The sequence below is a fragment of the Myotis daubentonii genome, chromosome 2 (genome assembly GCF_963259705.1).
Source record: "Myotis daubentonii chromosome 2, mMyoDau2.1, whole genome shotgun sequence".
NCBI classification, from domain to species: Eukaryota; Metazoa; Chordata; class Mammalia; order Chiroptera; family Vespertilionidae; genus Myotis; species Myotis daubentonii.
This window is the reverse complement of record NC_081841.1, coordinates 147556487-147579626: the sequence shown is the minus strand read 5'-3', so window position 1 is coordinate 147579626 and position 23140 is coordinate 147556487. Positions and strand designations below refer to the sequence as shown.

The 23140-nt window shown below is 41.8% G+C and overlaps 1 protein-coding gene across 5 annotated transcripts in view; it reads right to left on the bottom strand.

Annotated features, from left to right (window-relative positions):
• Window positions 1–18693, bottom strand: part of TDRD3 (tudor domain containing 3) — a 211064-nt gene extending 192371 nt beyond the window's left edge. For 4 of the 5 annotated variants that reach the window (XR_009451346.1, XM_059684798.1, XM_059684799.1 and 1 more), the window contains exon 1: window positions 18564–18693. Coding sequence is in view for 3 of the 5 variants with exons in the window: in XM_059684798.1 (XP_059540781.1) it covers window positions 18564–18604 (41 nt within the window). In the remaining 2 variants the exon portion in view is untranslated. Of the gene's footprint in view, window positions 1–18556 lie in introns of all 5 variants that reach the window. The other variant, XM_059684801.1, reaches the window with a different exon arrangement.
• Between the last annotated feature and the right edge of the window lie 4447 nt (window positions 18694–23140).

The window sequence follows — 23140 nt, the reverse complement described above, 5'->3', positions numbered from 1 at the left end:
CTCCCCAACGGCCTGATCTTACCCCAACTGCCCTTCCCTGACGGCCTGATTTCCCCTAACAGCCTCTGCCTTGGCCCCCACCACCATGGCTTTGTCCGGAAGGAAGTCAGACGTCCGGAAGATGGCCGGTCGACCTGGTCTAATTAGCATAGTACCCTTTTATTAGTTAGATTATATAGGATAGGATTGCTTAAATGGGGATGGGGGGAGCCTTTTTCAGCAGGAGGAGATGCTCTTGGAAGACAAAAACACATAATCCCTATATCTGGACTGATAGCCAGCCACATGCACTATACTGCCAAAGCAGTCATTAAAAAATTGAACCGCTTTCTTACACCTTACACCAAACAGCTATTGCCCTTAAAACCCCTCCTCAGCCCCCACCTTAGGTTCTCCCTTCGCAGTTCAACCAGATTAGGTTCTGATTGGTTGGTTCTGATGCCAGTCAGCATCGAAAGCTCTGCCTCCTAGGCAGCCATTGGCTCCTGGCACTTCACCCAGATTAGGTTCTGATAGGTGGGTTTCTATGCCAGTCAGCATCTCTGGGCCTATCTCTGGGCCTGATCAAAGAGGCAGGGCTGATTAGCAGCCCTCGTGGAGGCCCAGAGAGAAACAGAGACGCAGCTGCTGGGAAAGCCCAGAGAGAAAAAGAGAGGCAACAGCTGATCAACAGCTGCCACAGAGGCTGCGGATCAGACCCTGCCTCTCTCTCTGCAGGCCTCTCTTTGGGTGTGATTCACAGCCCTTTTGGCAGTCAGTGTTGGGTCACTGCACCAGCACCGGGTCTTCAGTCATTAGGGACCCTGGCTCTTTATATATAGAGATAATAAATTCATACATGCTACTAGTACTTATTATTATGAAATAATATATAATTAGGGAAAGAGGGCTTTGCAAGCTGATAAGTCTTTTATAGACATAGATTATCACAAAAATAATATAATTTTTAAGTAGAAGAATATTAAAAGTAGCTTATATTAAAAAAGTATTAAAGGCAAAGAAAAGTACCTTATTAAGTCATACCAATTCATGCAACTTTACCATAATTTAAACAATACCACTGAGTGAAAATTTTAAAATGTGTCCAGATAGAAGAGAACTACTTCAAGGGTGGTCCATGGATCACTGCCAATTCTCAAACTCTTTATTAATGCTCCATGATGGGATAAGCACAGAAACTGAAGTAAGCATTTAAAAACTTTTAAAGCAATCTGACACTACTGCAAGATTTTATAGTTTACAAAATTTTTACAAAATCAGAAAATTAAAAAACTGACACTGAGAACCAAGATGGCGGTGATATAGGCAGACGTGTCCCAGGTCGTGTCCCGGAGCAAATGGAACGAGCAGCTGAAGCTAGTAACACTCACACCGAATTGGCGAAATTGCTCAGCTGGTGAGAGGGTTTACAGCCGGGAAGAGCAGAACTCCCCTGGTAAGGTAAAAAAAAAACCAGGGATTTGGGCAGGAAAGTTTGCCAGACCTCTGAGCCCAGAGAGTCGGAGGGAGACCACGTGGCAGACAGCCGCGTCCCTTGGGACAGGCACAGCCCCTGACGGGGGAAAGGAGAACCCCGGGATTCCTGGCGCCGCCAGGGAAATTGAGAGCTGGGTTCTGTGATCACGGAGGACTGAGCCTAAAGGGGGCAGCCTGAAGAGCTGACCTGACCATGCAGTCCCGGTAAGAGAAGAAGCTTACAGAAACCAAGCCTTCCCCGTTTCCGCGGCCGGCATTTGTTTGTTTGTTTTCACTGAATCCTGTTCATGGGACATTTCGGATACAGACACTCACCTGTGCTGAAGAGAGGGAGAGTGTGCTGGGGAGTGGAATCTGGGGAGAGACTGGGGAAAGAGGGGGAGCCGGGAGAAGTGGCAGCGAATTGAGTGCTGAGACACCCCAGAGCCCAAGACTGGGGCAGCCACCCGCTCCTGAGAGGGAGTCTCCTCCCCCCAGCCCCCAGGCAAGGAGCACAGCCACGCCCAGATTCCACCCTGTACGAGATCAAGGATTAAGATAACCTGATCAGTCCCTGGGAGTTAACAGGGTCTGGCCTATAGGGGGATTTTCAATCCCAGCAACAACATAGCGCCGGTAACTAACTATTACGCAGTCAGCTCTGGGCAGTGAACTTCCACTGGACAGAGAGGCCCTATAGCCTCAGAGGCCAACCCCAGAACACTGCCACCCAGAGGCTGACCCACAAACTGACTCTTTGCTAAACACAAAATAAGGCAGTCTGGGAAATAAATGCGACCTGCTTTAAAATAAGGACTGTGGTTCACAACACAGAGGAACAGTATATCGCAGGGAAACTCAACACTCTCCTGAATACCTGGAAGGTCTAAGGCGAGCCACACTGAAGAATAGAAGAAACGAAGGACCTTCACTACTGCAATTTTTTTTCTTTTTTCACTTTTTAACTAAGAAACCAATTTTTTTTTCATTCTTTTTTTTTTCTGTTCTTTTTTTTTTCATTTTTTTTTTTCTTCCTTTTCTTCTTTTTCCATCACCTGATTTTACCCTTTTAATTACTACCTTCTTATTTTTAACCAGTATTATTACTGCTACCATTTTACCATTTTTTAAAGTGCCATTTTATTTTTTCTTTATTTTATTTTGGGATTAGTGTTCACCATTCTATTTTCATCGTTATATTATTGGTTGTTTCTAGTTTGCATTCATATCCAGGGAGCTGTTGCTGGAATTTGTTGGGATTAATGGCTGTTCTATAGGAGTATTCTCCTCATATAAAAAGTCTCTTCCCTCTTCCACTTCATTCTCTCTTTTCGCTCTTTTTATTTTATTTTTTTTCTTTTCTTTTCTCGCTTTTATTTTCCCCCTTCCTTTTTCCCAATTTCATTTTTGCACTCCCTTTTTTTGGTCCCTACTTTTCTTTTCCTTTTTCTCTTTTATCTTTTTCTCTTCCTTCTTCCTTATCCCCTAATTCTCTTAATTCAGGTGGTCACCTTTAATTGGGGTTATTAATATCGTGAATATATTTGTGTATAGTGCCTGGTACGTGGTGCCTTGTTGTGTTGTATTTTGTGCCTTTAAATCAACGCAGCAGATCCAAGCAAGAGCAACCTCCTGAGCACCTCATCCTCTGCTGAGGAACAGCAGCTGTACGTGAAACCTCGCCCCACCAGCCGGAAGAGCCACCACAGCTGTGAACAGCACCCACCAGAGGAGCTGCTGCCAACTGAAGAGCAGCTGCTACCGCAACCGCCCGAAGAGCAACCACAGACCAAGGAGTCACTGCCACCAAGGGAGCAACCACTGAACGACTCAACGTCTAGATATGTCAGTGAGATCAAACATGGGTAGACAAAGAAACCCCCAAAGGAAAGAGAAGGGGGACTCTCCAGAAAAGCAGCTAAGTAATACAGAGGCATGCAACATGACAGATAAAGAATTCAGAATAAGGATCCTAGAGTGCATAAACCGGATGGAGGAAAAAATCGACAACCTCTGCAAGAAGCAAGAAGAAACAGATGAAAAAATCGATAACATATGGAAGAAGCTAGAAGAAACAGATGAAAAAATCGATAACATATGGAAGAAGCTAGAAGAAACAGATGAAAAAATCAACAACCTAAGTAAGACCCAAGAAGAAATGAAGAGTGATATAGCTGCAATGAAAAACTCCATTGAAAGTATCAACAGTAGACTAGGAGAAGCGGAGGACCGAATAAGTGAATTAGAAGACAAGGAAGCAAAACACACCCAAAATGTACTGCAATTGGAGAAAAAAATTAAAAGACAGGAGGAGAGCCTAAGGGAGCTTTGGGACAACATGAAACGAAACAACATACGAATAATAGGAGTACCAGAACAACAGAAAGATGAACAAGGATTAGAAAACCTACTCGAAGAAATAATATCAGAAAACTTTCCTGAGGTGGGGAAGAAAAAAGTCACACAAGCCCAGAGAGTCCCAAACAAGGTGAACCCGAAAAGACCCACACCAAGACACATCATAATCACCATGGCAAATGTTCAGGACAAAGAGAGAATCTTACAGGCTGCAAGAGAGAGACGGAAAGTTACATACAAGGGATCTCCCATTAGATTGTCAAATGACTTCTCAACAGAAACACATCAGGCAAGAAAAGAATGGACTGAAATTTACAAAGTGATGCAAAGCAAAGGACTGAATCCAAGAATACTCTATCCAGCAAGGCTATCATTCAAACTTGAAGGGGAAATAAGAAGCTTCACAGACAAAAAAAGACTAAGGGAGTTTGTCACCACCAAGCCAGCAATGCAAGGAATGCTAAAGGGACTGGTATAAAAAGAAGAAATAAAAAGCTCAGAAAGAAAACAGCCACACACACACACAAAAAGAAATGGCTACAAGCAAGTACCTTTCAATAATAACTTTAAACGTAAACGGACTAAATGCTCCAACCAAAAGACATCGAGTGGCTGAATGGATAAAAAAACATGACCCATACATCTGCTGTCTACAAGAAACCCACCTCATAAGAAGGGACTCACACAGACTGAAAGTGAAAGGATGGAAAAATATCTTTCAGGCAAATGGAAAGGAAAAGAAAGCTGGGGTAGCAATACTTATATCGGACAAAATAGACCTCAAAGTGAAGGCCTTAACAAGAGATAAGGAAGGCCACTTCATAATACTAAAGGGATCAATACAACAAGAAGATATAACCCTGGTAAACATATATGCACCCAATGTAGGAGCACCCAAATTCATAAAAAAACTCCTGGAAAATATCAAAGGAGAGATCGACAACAATACAATCATAGTAGGGGACTTTAATACACCATTGACAGCACTGGATAAGTCCTATAGACAAACAATCAGCAAAGATACAGCTATCCTAAATGACTCACTAGATCAGATGGACTTAATAGACATCTTCAGAACACTTCACCCCAAAGCCAGAGAATATACGTTCTTCTCAGGTGCTCATGGGACATATTCAAAAATAGACCACATATTGGGTCACAAGCAAAGTATCCCCAAATTCAAGAAGATTGAAATCATAAAAAGCGTCTTCGCTGACCACGATGGCATAATATTAGAAATAAACTACAATAAAAACAACCCAAAATACTCAAACACCTGGAAGCTGAATAGCATGCTATTAAATATTGATTGGGTTACCAATGAGATCAAAGAAGAAATTAAAAACATCCTGGAAACTAATGACAATGAAAACACAACAATCCAAAACCTATGGGACACATTGAAAGCAGTCCTGAGAGGGAAGTTTATAGCTCTACAGGCCTATCTCAAAAAACAAGAAAAAATGGTAGTAAATCATCTAACTCTACAACTCAAAGAATTAGAAAGAGAGCAACAAGAAAACCCCAGAGTGAGCAGAAGGAAGGAGATAATAAAGATTAGAGCAGAAATAAATGACATAGAGACCAAAAAAACAATACAGAAAATCAATGAAACCAAGAGCTGGTTCTTTGAAAGGATAAACAAGATTGATAAACCTCTAGCCAGACTCACCAAGAAGCAGAGAGAGAGGACCCAAATAAATAAAATCAGAAACGATAGAGGCGAAATAACAACAGACCCCACAGAAATACAAATGATTGTTAAAAAATACTATGGACAGCTTTACTCCAACAAACTAGACAACCTGGAGGAAATGGACAAATTCCTAGAAAAATACAGCATTCCAAAACTCAATCAGGAAGAATCTAAAAATCTCAACAGGCCAATAACTATGGAAGAAATTGAAGCAGTCATCAAAAAGCTTCCATCAAACAAAAGCCCAGGACCAGACGGCTTCACAGGGGAGTTTTACCAAACATTCAAGGAAGAACTAAAACCTATCCTCCTCAGACTACTACAAAAAATTCAAGAGGAAGGAACACTTCCAAGCTCATTCTATGAAGCCAGCATCACCCTAATACCAAAACCAGGTAAAGACAACACAATGAAAGAGAATTACAGGCCAATATCCCTCATGAACATAGATGCCAAAATCCTCAACAAAATCTTAGCAAATCGGATCCAGCAGTACATCAGAAAGATCATACACCATGACCAAGTAGGATTTATCCCAGGGATGCAAGGATGGTACAATATCCGCAAATCAATAAACGTGATACATCACATAAACAAATTGAAAGAAAAAAACCACATGGTCATATCAATTGATGCAGAAAAAGCATTTGACAAAATTCAACACCCATTTTTGATAAAAACTCTCAGCAAGGTGGGAGTAGAAGGATCATACCTCAACATAATAAAAGCCATATATGACAGGCCCACAGCCAACATCATACTCAACGGACAAAAACTAACACCATTTCCCCTAAGAACAGGAACAAGACAGGGATGCCCCCTCTCACCACTCCTGTTCAACATAGTACTGGAAGTGTTAGCCATTGCAATTCGGCAAGAAGAAGAAATAAAAGGCATCCAAATTGGAAAAGAGGAAGTAAAACTGTCCTTATTTGCAGACGACATGATATTATACATACAAAACCCTAGAGATTCCATCAAAAAGCTACTAGACTTAATACATGAATTTGGCAATGTAGCAGGATACAAAATTAACCCCAAGAAATCTGAGGCATTTCTATACACCAATAGTGAACTTTCAGAAAGAGAGATTATAAAAACAATCCCGTTTACCATTGCACCGAAAAAACTAAGCTACCTAGGAATAAACTTAACTAAAGAGGTAAAAGACCTCTACTCAGAAAACTACAGGACGTTGAAAAAAGACATAGAGGAAGACATAAACAGATGGAAGAACATACCGTGTTCATGGATTGGTAGAATCAACATCATCAAAATGTCCATACTACCCAAAACAATCTATAAATTCAACGCACTTCCCATTAAAGTACCAACAGCATACTTCAGAGATCTAGAACGAACTTTCCAAAAATTCATCTGGAATAAAAAAAGACCCCGAATAGCTGCAGCAATCCTGAAAAAGAACAAAGTAGGTGGGATCTCAATACCAGATATCAAGTTGTATTACAAAGCCACTGTTCTCAAAACTGCCTGGTACTGGCACAAGAATAGGCATATAGATCAATGGAATAGAATAGAGAGCCCAGAAATCGGCCCGAACCAATATGCTCAATTAATATTTGACAAAGGAGGCAAGAACATACAATGGAGCCAAGATAGTCTCTTCAATAAATGGTGTTGGGAAAATTGGACAGATATATGCAAGAAAATGAAACTAGACCACCAACTTACACCATACACAAAAATAAACTCAAAATGGATAAAGGACTTAAATGTACGACAGGATACCATAAAAATTCTAGAAGAATCCAAAGGCAAGAAAATCTCAGACATATGCCGAAGCAATTTCTTCACTGATACAGCTCCTAGGGCACTTGAAACTAAAGAAAAAATGAACAAATGGGACTACATCAAAATAAAAAGCTTCTGCACAGCAAAAGAAACCATCAACAAAACAACGAGAAAACCCACTGTGTGGGAAAACATATTTGCCAATGACATATCTGATAAGGGCCTAATCTCCAAAATTTATAGGGAACTCATACAACTTAACAAAAGAAAGATAAACAATCCAATCAAAAAATGGGCAAAGGACCTAAATAGACACCTTTCAAAAGAGGACATCCAGAAAGCCAAGAGACATATGAAAACATGCTCAAAGTCACTAATCATCCGAGAGATGCAAATCAAAACAGCAATGAGGTACCATCTCACACCTGTCAGACTGGCTATCATCAACAAATCAACAAACGACAAGTGCTGGAGAGGATGTGGAGAAAAAGGAACACTTGTGCACTGCTGGTGGGAATGCAGACTGGTGCAGCCACTATGGAAGACAGTATGGAGTTTCCTTAAAAAACTGAAAATGGAACTCCCATTTGACCCTGTGATCCCACTTCTAGGAATATATCCCAAGAAACCAGAAACACCAATCAGAAAGGATATATGCACCCCTATGTTCATAGCAGCACAATTCACCATAGCTAAGATCTGGAAACAGCCTAAGTGCCCATCAGTAGATGAATGGATTAGAAAACTGTGGTACATCTACACGATGGAATACTATGCTGCTCTAAAAAGGAAGGAACTCTTACCATTTGCAACGTCATGGATGGAACTGGAGAGCATTATGCTAAGTGAAATAAGCCAGTCAATAAAGGAAAAATACCACATGATCTCACTCATTCGTGGACAATAGAGACCATTATAAACTTTTGAACAATAATAGATACAGAGGCAGAGCTGCCTCAAACAGATTGTCGAGCTGCAGCGGGAAGGCCGGGGAGGGTTGGGGGGCAGGAGGTAGGGGGGTAAGAGATCAACTAAAGGACTTGTATGCATGCATATAAGCATAACCAATGGACATAAGACACTGGGTGATAGGGGAGGCTAGGGGACTGTCTAGGGCGGGGGGATAAAATGGATACATATGTAATACCCTTTGTAATACTTTAAGCAATAAAAAAAAAAAAAAACTGACACTGATAATCACTGAGCTAGAACACATTTCTCAGTATCCCTTTCAAGTAGATGTGAGGCTAAGTTCTTAGAAACCAAGGACATGATGTGTGCACCTCTTCTATTAGGAAATGGATTGTGTGGCTCTGCTGTCCTTCCCTTGTCTATTAGCTGAACCCAGATGTAGTGGCTCCTCTACTATAACTGTGAAGACAATGACAATGCCCCAGAGTAGTGTTTCCTGAACTTTAATTTGCAAAAGAATCTCTGGGAGAATCTTGTTAAAATGCAGATGCTGATTTAGTAGACCTGTGGTGGAGATTGAGATTCTGTTTTACTAACAAGCTACCAGGATGCTAACGCTGCTGGTCTGAGGGCCACACTTGGAGTAGCAGGAATTATGGGACAACAAGACAGTAAGATGGAAGCAACCTGGGTTCCTAAATGACAGCACAAAGCAAAATTCACCACCATTCTGGGTGTTTAATGACAGAGGAAAAGGGGGCTATGTTCTTTAGAGCTCCCTACAGAAGCAGGTGTTCCCAGCAAATAAATGTTATCATTATATTTCAAATTTTACATCTAACTAAATCATATACTCATGAGCACATGTCTGTATTCTGTTTGAAGTTAATGTCAATAAATAGAGAAGCTTTGTGTGGCAGGTTATTTCTGACATTTCTGTAGAGATTACATTTTTATTTAGCAATAATTTTAGAGAGAGAGGGAGGGAGGGAGGAAGAGAAACATAAATTTGTTGTTTCACTTACTTATGCATTCATTGGCTGATTCTTATATGTGCCCTGACTGGGATGGAACCTGCAACCTTGGCATTTGGAGACACCGCTCTAACCAACTGAGATACCCAACCAGGGCCAAGATTACATTTTTTCATAAAAAGTGTTTTTTAACTTGACAACATTCATTTCAGAAATAAAAAGCTCAAACCACTTTCATGTTCCTTGAGAATATTAAAATAACATAATGAAAGATACTGACACTAATTAAGATGTCACTAATATTCATTCCTCAATGATTTAAGTGTCTACTGTGTATCTTGCATCCTGCTAAATGCAAGGAATACTATAAAAAATATGGAAAGATTTTATCTTTGCCTTACAGGAGCTTACACAATAATAAGGCATCAATCAAACTATTTTAACTAATTAGATAAATCACATGTTCATTTATTTCTCTGAATCCAAAGTTAGAATATATTTGTGGCGAATAAAAAGAACTATTTCATTAACTTTATCTTAAGTACCTATCAACTTTTTAACTCTTCAACTTACATTCACCCCTATTTCCCTCTCAAAACTTAAACTGAATCAAGTTCAAAATCCATTATAAAAGACTATGCCCTAACCAGTTTGGCTCAGTGGATAGAGCATCAGCCTACGGACTCAAGGGTCCCAGGTTCGATTCCAGCCAAGGGCATGTACCTTGGTTGAGGGCACATCCCCAGTAGGGGGTTTGCAGGAGGCAGCTGATCGATGTTTCTCTCTCATCGATGTTTCTAACTCTCTATCCCTCTCCCTTCCTCTCTGTAAGAAATCAATAAAATATATTAAAAAAAAAAAAAAAAAAGACTAGTGGCCCAGTGCACACAATTTGTGCACTGGGGGGGGGGGTGTCCCTCAACCCAGCCTGCACCCTCTCCAATCTGGGACCCCTCGGAGGATCCCTGTGGGATCGGGCCTAAACCGGCAGTCGGACATCCCTCTCACAATCCGGGACTGCTGGCTCCAATCTGCTCGCCGGCTGCCTGCCTGATTGCCCCTAACCACTCTGCCTGCCAGCCTGATCACCCCCTAACCACTCCCCTGCCAGCCTGATCGACACCTAACTGCTCCCCTGTCGCCAGATTGCCCCCAATTGCCCTCCCCTGCCAGCCTGGTCCCCCCCCCAACTGCCCTCCCCTGCCACCCAGTTGCTCCCAACTGCCCTCCCCGCTGGCCCAATCACCCCCTAACTGCCCTCCCCGTCAGCCTAGTTGCCTCTAACTGCCCTCCCCTGCAGGCCTGGTCCCCCCCAACTGCCCTCCCTCCCTCCCCTGCAGGCCCGGTATCCCTAAACTGCCCTCCCCTACAGGCCATCTTGTGGCAGCCATCTTGTGACCACACAGGGGTGGCCATCTTTGTGCAAGGGCGTGATGGTCAATTTGCATATTACCTCTTTATTATATAGGATTATTATGTAGGATTGGCTTTATTTAGCAAATCTGTCCTTCCCTCCCTTTCCCCCACTCCTTCTTTCTGCCCCTTCCCTCCCTTCCTCACTCCCTTTCATTTTAAACAAAGTCAAGATGCCTGAGCATATTTTTCATCTTATCTGAACACTGTAATGTTGGTTCTTCAGGTTGGGAATTAATTTTTTTTCCTTTTTATCAAATTTATTGGGGTGACACTATTTAACAAAATTATACATGTTTCAGGTGCACAATTCTACAATATATCATCTGTACACTATGTGTTCATCACCCCGTCAATTCTCCATCCATCATCATCCCACCCCAATACCTCCACCTTCCTCCCCCAACCTTGACAATCACACTTTTTTTTGTTTGCTGCTCAATCCCTTCACCACCCCCATCCAGCCCCCCTACCCCCCGACTGCTGTCAGCCTGTTCTCTATGTGCTTGCTAGTTCATTTTGTTCATTAGATTCCACATATGAGTGAAATCATATGGTACCTGTTTTTCTCTGGCTTATTTCACTTAGCATATTACTCTCCAAATCCACCTATGTTGTCATAAAGGATAAGATTTCCTTTTTATTTATTTTTTAAATATATTTTTATTGATTTCAGAGAGGAAGGGAGAGGGAGAGAGAGAAACATCAATGAGAATCACTGACGGGCTGCCTTCTGCATGTCCCCACACTCAGGATCAAGCCTGCAACCTGGGCATATGCCCTGAATGGGAATTGAACCGTGACCTCCAGGTTCATAGGTTGACACTCAACCACTGAGCCATGCAGCTGGGCAGATTTCCTTATTTTTTATGGCCGAGTAATATTCCATTATATAAATGTACCACAGCTGTTTATTCACTCATCTATTAATGGACACTTGGGCTTGGCTATTGTAAATAATACTGCAATGAACATAGTGGTGCATATATTCCTTCAAATTAGTGTTTTGGGTTTATTTGGATAAACCCCCAGAAGTGGAATTGCTGGGTCATAAGGAAGTTCTGTTTTTTATTTTTATTTTTTAACTAACTCTATACTACTTTCCACAGTGGCTGCATCAGTCTGCATTCCCACCAACAGTGCACGAGGGTTCCACATCCTTTTCTCCACATCCTTACCAGCATTTGTTGTCTGTTGATTTACTGATGACAGCCATTCTGACAGGTATGAGGTAATATCTTATTAATTTGCATTTCTCTGATGATTAGTAACATTGAGCATTTTTCATGTCTATTGGCCATTTGTATGTCCTCTTTGGAGAAGTGTCTATTCAGGTCCTTTGTCCATTTTTTTAATTGGATTGGTTGTTTTTTGATGTTGAGTTTTATAAGTTCTTTCTAAGTTTTAAATATTAACTAACCCCTTATCAGATGTATCATCAGCGAATGTTTCCCCCATTCAGTGGGTTGTCTTTTCATTTTGTTAATGGTTTCCTTTGCTGTGCAAAAACTTTTTAGTTTTATGTCATTACATTTGTTTGTATTTGTTCGTTTCCCTTGCCCAAGGAGCTATATCAGAAAAAATATTGCTAAGAGAAATGTCTGAGATTTTATTGCCAGTTTTTCCTTCTAGGATTTTTATGGTTTCAAGTCTAACATTTACGTCTTTAATCCCCGCTCTCCCCGGCAGCTCATTAAAGGCTAATTCTCCATTTAAAAATGCTGAAATTCCTTAGTGCTTAAGCCTAGCTTATTTTTACTCAAAGCTTAGTTTTTGGATCATAGATCAGTGTTGTCTAACAAAAATATAATGCAAGCCACATATGTAATATAAAATTTTCTAGTAGTCACATTTTAAAAGTAGAGAATTAGGTAAAACTAACTTAATAATATATTTTACTACAATATATTGAAAACATTATTTCAATATGTAACAATTTAAAAATTAATGAGAGCTATTTACATTCCTTTTTGTACTAAGTCTTCCAAACTCAGTATGTATTTTATATTTATGGCACATCTAAATTTGGACTAGACACACTTCAAGTGTTCAGTAGCCACATGTGACTAATGTCTACCAAACTGGACAGAACAGCCTTAACTGACCTCATCCATGCACTGTTTCAATCACCAGCTATACTCAAATGACTCTGAATTCATGTCTCCAGGCTTCTCTTCTGAGTGTAAGATTAGTATTTCCCAATGCCTAACTGGCATCTTACTTTAGATGACTCAAAGGCACCTCATACTCAAATATTGCCCAACTTCAATTCATGATCCCTCCCTCAAAAATGTGGCTATCTAACCAATTATATATATATGCCAAAAACCTAGAAATCAATCCCTTGACACTTCCTTTTCTCTCATTTCCACATCCTATCCAGCAAAAAGTTCTGTCCGTTTTACCTTCTAAATATCTCAACTCAACCTACTGCTCTCCATCGCAACCATCATCCGCTCCATCCATCTACTGTCCACCTCCAATCCATTTTCTTCAATACAAGGATATCTCAAAACTTAACTATGATGTCATCTCTACTTCAACCCTCCCATTCCAATAAAATTTTCAACTAACTTCTATATTGCCTCCAGAACAAAAACAAAACTTACCATGGTCTCTGGTGCTTGAGCTACATGATCTAGCTCCTGAGAATCTCCCAGACCCATCTCATTCTACTCCCTTTCTGTCCTGCCCTCCTTCCATCCTGGCTCTTCAGATCTTGGACCCACCTTTGCATGGCCTTGGCTTTCCCCTTACTTAGGTTAATTTCCACTCATCTTCCACATCTCAGGGAACATTCTCTGACCACCATGAAGACATCAAATTTCCCTTTTTATAAATTCTTAAAAAACAATGTCCCTTCTCCTATTTCCCCCATAAGACTACATCCTATTGTACTAAAGAAATAACGCGCCACAACAAGTTGTTCAATAATTATTTGTTGGATAAGTACACCAATGAATCTGCCATGTGTTTTCCCTAGACAAAGACAAGATACCATATTATCAGATGGTATATTCAACATACTCTGCTCATACATCATTAGTTCTGGAAAACTTTATAGACTTCCCAAGAGTAAGTTAACTACTTTCAACAACACCCCGCAAATAAAATATCAGTGTATAACATGCTTAAATTCTGCCTATTTTGTATACCATCCTAACAAAAACCACAGTGCTTTGTGCATAAGAGGAGTATGTATTTACTATGTGTATTTCAGTACAGACAATACTGCATTATAACTGATTATTATTGCAGATTATTATATTTTCAGTAACACTCTGTTAAAGAAATCACCTGTCACCACAAGATGTCTTCTTTGATAGATATGATGTACCCAACAAGATGAGGGATGAAAGATAGCTATTTATCTCTACTTTAAAGGCTGTACAACTGTAATATGTGTGAGAAGTACTCACATGTGCAGACTCAGACCCACTGAGCAGATGTTACAGGGTTATACTACTAAGGTACAGAGAGGCTCTGTTCAGCCCTTTAGAACAAGGTGGTCCTTTCCTGATTCTCTACATTACCAATGTGCTTCTTTTCTGCCACCATTATCTTTGATTTGACAGCCTTGTCAATACTTTACATGATCACAATGCATTTTTCCCCCACCACATTGCCACATTCTGTTTTTTGTTTTGTTTCTTGTCATTCAATGATTTCACAAATGTTTCTCAATTTCACATAAAAATGTCTGTAATTGCTGAGAATGCAATATGCTTCTTCTAAAAATTATTTGGAGGTAAAGTGTTCTTCAGCAACTTCCAAATCCTACGCCTTTCAAAAAGTCAGAATTTCTAGAGAGATGGAACTTAACTATAACATGATAAGTAAAAAATACCCATATTCTATTGTCAAAAAGAGAAAACATAAGCCAAAAAAATAATATAATTGTATTTTTATGATTCTTGAAATGTTACTATGCAATTTTTACTTGATTTAGCAAATGCTACTGTGTGAGAGGAGAAAATTATTTTCAACTTGCTGAGGTAGCAAGTTTCTTTTTATACCCCTTTTATGCTGGAAGCAGTGAAGTGTACAGGCAGTTGAAACTAGATTTATAGGTTATTCACCAAAAAATCACTGCAAACAGCACCTTCAAATCTGAAAACTTGCACAGTTTAATAGAATATCCAGTCATTTTTAGCAGTTTACAATATCTACAAAAGCAACCAGGCAATATATATAAACACATTTTCAGACAGAAGGTCAAGAAGACTTATTGCTCTTGAACATTATAATTTCACAAATAATAAAAACCAAAGAGATAGTTACAAATGCCTATTAAAGAAACAAGAAATATTTCAAAATAGAAGGATGTTGCCAATAAGCTCCCCCGAAAACGAAGTATAAAGCGATTGGTTTCTTCTAGTGTTCTTCAGCATGATCTATTATTCTGTTTCACCCAAAAAATATTTTAATGGTTCTGATCCCTTCCAAAACAGTGTTCCAAGGGTACGTTTATATCAAAGTGGTAATGATAAAGTATTTTATAATTCCAGGTAATTTTTAAAATCCTGTACTTAATATACAGCCCTACAAAGAACTATCAATATTCTTTATAACTATGAGTATACCTAAGAGTTATACTGAAATATCCTTTGCATAAACTCCTACTGTATGACAGGTTAGCAATAGTGTATTATGTAAAGGTATGGTAGTTATATTAATGATACTGCAAAGACTCTTTCTTACTTGAACATTGATTTCATTCACTAGCCATCTCCTGTGAACAGGTGTGTCTCTCGGAAAACTGAAACCAAACAAACAAGAAAGGCATTGGGCTGGATTGCAGAACAGGAATCTGACTTTTTTGGTCTTGATTATTAATGTGTTTGGGAAGTGATGGGATATAAAAAGAAGCTCTCCATCCGTGTATAAGTCAAAAGCCAGGAATAAGAAATTCCAGTGAAAAGTCTGGAAGTAGTTCCACTTCCTTAGAGTAGCTATCTCAAGGCAGCATGAAGAATAACAGGGCAGGACCCCCAAGAAAGAGAACAATAACCACTCTATAATCCATACTGCCATTGTGCTTATTTTCTCCTCTAGTACTACATTCTGATAAAGACTTCCATAAGCCGTAGCCTTTCTTAGTTGTTCAAAGGTGAAACAAACAGAATGAAGTTTGGTATACACTTGGGCCAGAGGATATCAATATGATGGTAGCACCAGTAATCAGAGAGAGACCAACCAAAAGAGAAGGTGAAGTTCAAACGGGACAAGAGGTGTTCACCCTCCCTTTCACCTCTAACTCTGGCCCCTCCACAAAAACAAAACAAAACAAAACAAATGAAAAGCAAAACTCTTGGGGCTCTAATGAAGAATAAATACTTAAGGGGAAAAAAATGTATTAACAAATTAGAATAATAAATTGGTCTATATAGATCATCTGTAATCCCAGAAGATGACATATTCATTAACAAGCTTTTCAGGGCTAAATAGTTTCCTGAACTACTATTTTAAGTGAAAATGATAGAACAAATTTAATTATAGTTTAGGTGTTTTAGCATCTATTTCTTTTCAGGTCCTACAAGTAATTAAATTAATAGGCTGAGTACAAAGAAAAATGGTTTTGTCAGTGACAATAACAGCATGCCAAGAGTTAGATGAAACTCAGCATGTCAGAACTGGAAATTAGTTGGTCAAAACTGCTCTATGATCAGACATCCTCCTTCTAGTGCTCTTCTCTGCCTAAACCTTTGAGATGCTGAATTTTACCATAGTAAGTCTCTACCTAAATATCACTTCTACTACAATACAGGACACTGAAAGCCTAGGAGGTCCTCATCTTCTTTGGAACAAGTTTGGTCTGTTCAAGACCCATCAAAGGCCCTGGCCTGGAAGCTCAATTATCGTCATTCACATAAGCCAAGGTTGCAGGTTCAATCCATGGTCAAGGTACATACAAGAATCAACCAATGAATGATTAAAAAAAGTGCAACAACAAACCAATGTTTCTGTTTCTTTCTCTTTCTCCCTCTCTCTCATCAATAATTTTTTTAAAAAGACCTATCAGAAATTACATGATACTCCCAACTCCTAGAAAGATAAGTAATTTTATCAGACCACACATTACTCCTTTTTGAGTCAAAGTCATAAAAGCAACAGTTTCACGGAAGTAACACCTGTAAACAGATAATTTGTAATACAAAGTGGCACATGCTACACTACAACATTGCTGGGGATTTATAACAAAGTAACAAATAGCTGGACTCTGCCTAGGCTTGGTTAGAGAACTTGGTTAGGAAATTCTGATTGGCAGGGGCATTCCAAGGTCAATTGTATCAGACTTTATTGAGGACCTAAAATGTAATGTGCTCTCTGGCACTACAGATACACAGAAAAATAAGATGTAATTCCCCACTCTTAAGAAGACCAAATTAGAACAATTTAGTATGTGTGTGGAACCAAAATAATGAAACTAACATCTCTAAAGGAGGTGGGGTCGTGCTGGGAAGCAGTAAACAACTAAGTCTATAATTAAATCATAAAACTAGTTTGAGGAATTAAGGCTCAATCTAAAGAAAAATGGGGAACAACTCAAATGGAAGAATGACCCAAGATTATCCAAGACAACCTTGTCGGTTAAAGAAAGTGACGGAGGAGATTCCACTTAAAAGAACAAAAATAAAACTAAATGAGGTGAGTTTGTTATGCTAATAATGTGCTCTACACAAGAACTGTAGGAACAGTAACACATAACAGTTAAATGCACCATATTTGGAACTGGCCCTTCTGCAATCACCGTCCACCTCCACCACTTTCTAGCTGTGTCATTTCTGGGAAGCTGCCTCACAGCTCTGTGCCTCAGTCTCCACCTGGGAAATGGGGTGGCTGTAGAGCCAGGAGCAACTTCTTCAAAACACGGCTGTTACGTTACTCTAAGTCAAAAACTTTATTCACAGTATCAAATCCACATCTTTTACTCACCTGTAGCCTCCATAACCTGGCCCCCAACTTTCTGGCCTTAACCCTCCCTGGACACCCCCCACTCCCACGGAGGCACAGGGGTCTGCAAGCCCACGAGCACTTCCTTCCTCCTGTGCCTCGTCTCCAGCGTCTGTGCCCAACAAGCCGCCTCCTCGCCATCTTTCAAAGTGCAGTTCTCTAGGAAATTAACTCTCCTTCCCCTCCAGTTCCACTGTAGAGCTGCCTGCTCCTGGACACAATTAACCACTATTTTCCGGATTTGTGCTGGTCCTTTTCCATGCCTCCCTCTCTAACCACTTTTCAGGAAGATGGTGAACTTCAGACAGCTGGGACCAGTCTCTCGCATCCTCCTCCCCACCCACCCCCCATCTCAGACGGTGCCTGCGCAGGCCTGGGAAAGCATGACTGAATCAAACTCTATGTTTACAACTGTGATGGCCGCAGTTCCAGACACTGCTTACTTTCCTGTAACACACGTTATTGGTTTCGGATCCCAAAAACCTTGGCATGAAACGTCTTTCAGTGCCAGAACACCTCCATCCCTTCCAGAAAAGTTCTACGGGGCGCCCACCGGCGTGGACAAGGCGGTCATTTTTAGCTTCAGAAGTTGCGTGTGTGAGGGGGGTCGCCGCACCCCCGTCGGCGCCGCACTTAGAAATAAGGGGAAAGAAGGGGCTGTGCTCCGTCCGCCCTCAACTTCCTGCGGGCCCGCCGCTCCCGCCGCGGACCTCCGCCGCCGCCCTCGCTCCCGACCCCGGAGAGGCGCGAGGCGCTGCAGGTGCTCCCCGCGGCCGGCGCAGGCCCGGCCGCCCTGCCCGCGCCCCCGCGTCCCCCCGGCCCGCCGCCCGCCGCTCGGGGCCCAGGCCGCGCCGCCGCCCCGAGCGGAGCTGGGGGACTCGGTCGGCTCCGCGTGGCGCCGGGGGCGGGGCCGGCCGGCCGGCGGGCCCGGGGAGAGGCCGGGGGCGGGCGGCGGCCTCCGCCTACCCCTCCACGCACCCCACCGCCCCCAACCCCAGCCCGCCCGGGGCCCCGGTCCGCGCCCGCGGCCGGCGGGACTCACCACTTACCAGCCCGCCTGGGACAACGCCGCGCCGGGGACCTCGGCCATGGTAGCTGCCCAGGCCTGGGCTGCTGGGGGGCTGCGGTGGGGGTGGGGGCACGGCCTCCTACTTAAGACTAAAAACAAAAAAGAAAAGAAAAAAGAAAGAAAAGAAAAAGAAAGAAAGAAAAAAACTCCTCTGGTCGGCCCTGCAACTGGGCATGCTCAGTGCGGCCGGCGCTTCCGCGTGCGGGTTCCGCCCGCCGCGTTTTCCGAGCGGCCGCGTGGGGCCGGTGCCTGCGCGCCGGGGCGGCGATCAGCCAGGGACCGGCTGGGGCTGGAGGCGGGAGGCCAGTTGGTACCAAGGACCACGAGACTCTGCCTCCCCGGAGGCTGGCTGGTTTCGGTGTGGGTTACTTTCCTGAGTTGCACGCCCTGGAAACTAGTTCGGGAGCAGAAAGTAACCTCCGCGTGGCCAGCGCCGACCGATGGTCAGCTCCGGGCGAGCAGGACACGCCAGCGCCGAGACGGACGGGTCGGCTGCGAGGGATCATGTCCAGGGCGGCTTTTCTACGGCCGTGTTTCAGGCAGGAAGACTCCAAGGGAAGGGGTTCCTAAGCCCACGCTGCCTGGGGGGAAAAAAGTTTACTTTCTTCTAAAGACCCGTCCCATTCGCCCCGCTTTGCTGTCTGCCTGGACGCCCAGAAAGAGTGCAGCGGGTCTTTTTCCAGTCCCCTCAGGGAAACGGGATTGTCCAGGTCGGATTCCACAGTGAAAGTGCGTGGCCGACCCAAGGAAACCTGCGCTTAAGGGACGTGGGAAAGTCAGACAGTTGGGTCAGTGCTCGATTTTCTTGTCGCTCTCCCACCGGGCCTGACCGGGTTCCAGCGCTGCCCGGTGACGTTGACACGGGCACACCCAGACGTGGCTCCCGCCGCCCTGAGCCGGTGCCCTCAGCTCTCAGGACGCTGAGGCGCAAGCGCTGGTCCCGGAATGGGCATGCGTGGCGGCGGCACGTTGCGGCGTGGTAGACACGCTAATGTGATTGGGCGGCCGAGGCCCACGCCAGCCAATCAGGAGGCACGCTGCTCCCCGCACCCTAAAAATTTGCCCCACCCTCCGCAGTCACCTCTGCGGGACCCGGGAAAAAGATTGAAGTGGCGCTGGCCTCCGCTGCGAAGTCGCGGGGTGAGGACTCTTAAGAACCTAAAGCCCATCACCGCGGCGGTTTCCTTGGAAGCCATCATCACCATCAACAGATGCAGAGCGGACTGCCGATCTGGTCAGAGCCGCTCCCGGGACTGGGGAGGAAATCGACTGTTGAGAAGGAAAGGGATAATTACCCCGGGTGGAGCTGAATCCTTAATAGACATTTTTCTCGGCTCTGCCGTTCCGGCTTCCCAAAAGTCATAGTTCTAAAATCGCGATGCTTTCTTGAGCTTTAATGCTATTGTAATACGTTCCCAAGCACTTTTAGGAACAGAAGTCATCCTATCCTATTCCCTACAATTTGCAGTAGTATGCGATGTATACACAAGGCCATATACTGTGTATACTACAAAGTGTATTTGAATGTATAGGAGTCAGGAAAAGATTATAATTCTAAAGTAAATAGATGACTCAAAATTAAATTGCTAATTTTTATTGGTTGCTGAATCCTAATGTTAATTAACTTGTTAATTATGAAAATGGTAGGTTGTTCTAGTCATCAGAATTCTTTACTGGTTAAATGTGAAGCCTTTGCACTTTTGTTCACATGTGCAGTGTAGTACAGTAAGAAGTTACCATTGTTTGATGCTTACAATTTAATTAAAAGTTCCACAAAACAATTAATTCTCTTGTTTTAGGATATGTTTTAAAGAACGGGTTGAGGATTTCCACTGGAGAAAGTCGGGGCAATATGAGCATCAAAAAGAATACAATAATTAATTGGGTAAAGAAAATACATGAGTTCAGAGTACCACTAAAAATAAAGGAGGGAGAATGAAAAATTTTCTTTCAGAGAAATACTAGAGATTAAATGAAGAACAAATAATAGAATTAGAAAACCACTATTTTTCAAATCAACCACAAATAATTCAGGCAAAGTTCATCAGAGAATGGGAAAACCACTGGGTGAAAGATTGTATGGGCACAGGATCTTCACATGGTTTCAAAGTGTCAGGCCATAACTTTCTTATAAAATAGAAAACGTACCTTAAAAAAAAAAAAATCACTGCTTAAACAAATGACCAAAGCTAGAATTGCTAATAATGGGACAATCTGATATTATTGGTGTTTACTGGTGTTACGCAATTAGGAATGAACATCATCTAAGAACTATTATTGCTAAAATTATTTAACTTGATTTTCATTAAACTTCTAGCCTGTGGTTCCCAACCAGGGGATGGATCCCCACCCTGCTCCTCATCCCCTTAACCCCTTGAGCACTTTGACAATGCCTGGAGACATTTTTGTTTGTGGTATTGGGAGAGAAGGGCAGGCAGGGAAAGGGCGTGGAGAGGGTTGTTACTGAATCTAATGAGTAGAGGCTGGAGATGCTGCTAAACATTTAAAAATCCACAGGACAGCCTCTCCACATCAATTATCTGGTCCCAAATGTCAATAATGCCAGGGTTTCTAAGAAGTCCTGGTCTAGATGTAAGCACAAATTTTAAAAAGTGTAGGGGATATTAGAAGAAGTAAACGTGAGGAAAAAGGCAGATAAACCCAGAATGTGGTATATTCTACAAGAAACCTGGCCTGGATTGTTTGAATGAGCCATTGTAATTTTTAAAAGAATGGAATTCTTCCAGATTGAAGAGACCTAGGATACATGATAACAAATGCAGTCCTCAATCTTAAAGAGATGTGGTAGCATCCTTTAATCTTGAAAATTTTATGCTAAAACATTTATGTTGTGAAATCTGTAACTTATTTTCAAATGATTCAGAATATCTCTACATAGATGTCTATCCATATAGATAGATATATTTACATAACAAATCCATATACATATATATACACATGTATGTATATGTATGGAAGAGGGTGGAATAACAATAAAAGCAAGTTTTAATATGATTAATTACCACAAATCATTAAGAAAAAGGCAAAAATTCCATAGAAAAGTGGGCAAAATATGTGCATAGGCAATAAACAAAAAAAGTAGTAGTCAGTGAATATGTGACAATGTTTAAACCACATGAGTAATCAAAAATTAAAACAATGAGATATCAATAAAATACCATTTTTACCTAACCCAATGGCAAAAACTAATAATGTCAGGTGTTGGTGAGGATATGGGAAAATTTATTTTTTAATATACTATTCATACGAGTGAAGTTGCTACAACCACTTTGGAGAATATTTTGGCAACATCTAGAAATACTGAAAACATGCATACCTTATGATAGAGCATTTTCACTTTTAACATTTTATTTTATTTTTTTATATATATTTTATTGATTTTTTACAGAGAGGAAGGGAGAGAGATAGAGAGTTAGAAACATCGATGAGAGAGAATCACCGATCAGCTGCCTCCTGCACATCTCCCACTGGGGATATGCCCGCAACCCAGGTACATGCCCTTGACCGGAATCGAACCTGGGACCTCTCAGTCCGCAGGCCGACGCTCTATCCACTGAGCCAAACCGGTTTCGGCGAGCATTTTCACTTTTAGATACTTATTCTTGAGAAAGATGTTCATTGAAGCATTGTTTAAAATAGAAGAATAAAAACAACTTCAATATCCAATTGGGGAGAAATAGGTTTCAAACGTAATAATGATGTGGTATATTCATAAAATAAAATATTCTATGCCAGTTTAAAGGAATACACCAGACTTCTCTATATATCAGTTGGGTGCATGTCAACAATATAATGCCAAATTTAAAAAACAACAACATTAAAATAATTGAAGCACCCAACAGAGCTCTGCAATGATGGCTACTGAGTACTTGGAATATGGCTAGGGCAATGGAGGAACTGATTTTTTAAATTTTATTTTAATTAATTTAAATTTAAACAACCACATTGCTAGTGACTATATACTGGACAGCACAGGTATATTTATGCCTGGACATATAGAGGCATACTTATGCATGTAGAAGTATGAAAATAGATTTGAGGGATGCACAACAAACCCAGAATCCTGGTTGAAGTGGGAAGAAAGGTAATGGATCTAAGGGTCATTGCCAAATGGGATTATTTGCTTTATCAGTAAAGTTTGCTTCTTTAAAAGAACAGAATGCATTATGACAATATATTAGTTATGTTTATTGAGTGAAGTTGATACAACCACTTTGGATCAACAAGTAAGAATATGGATTTTTTTATATTATTACTAGAGGCCCAGTGCACGAGTTCATGCACCAGTGGAGTCTCTCAGCCTGGCCTGCGGGATTGAGCTGAAACTGGCTCTCTGACATCCCCCGAGGGGTCCCGGATTGTGAGAGGGTGCAGGCGAGGGACCCCACCAGTGCACAATTGGGACCGGGGAGGAACAGGGAGGTTGGCCAGCCAGGGAGGGACCAGGGCGTGTCTGGCCCATCTCGCTCAGTCCCAATTGGCTGGACCCCAGCAGCAAACTAACCTACCGGTTAGAGCATCCGCCCCCTGGTGGTC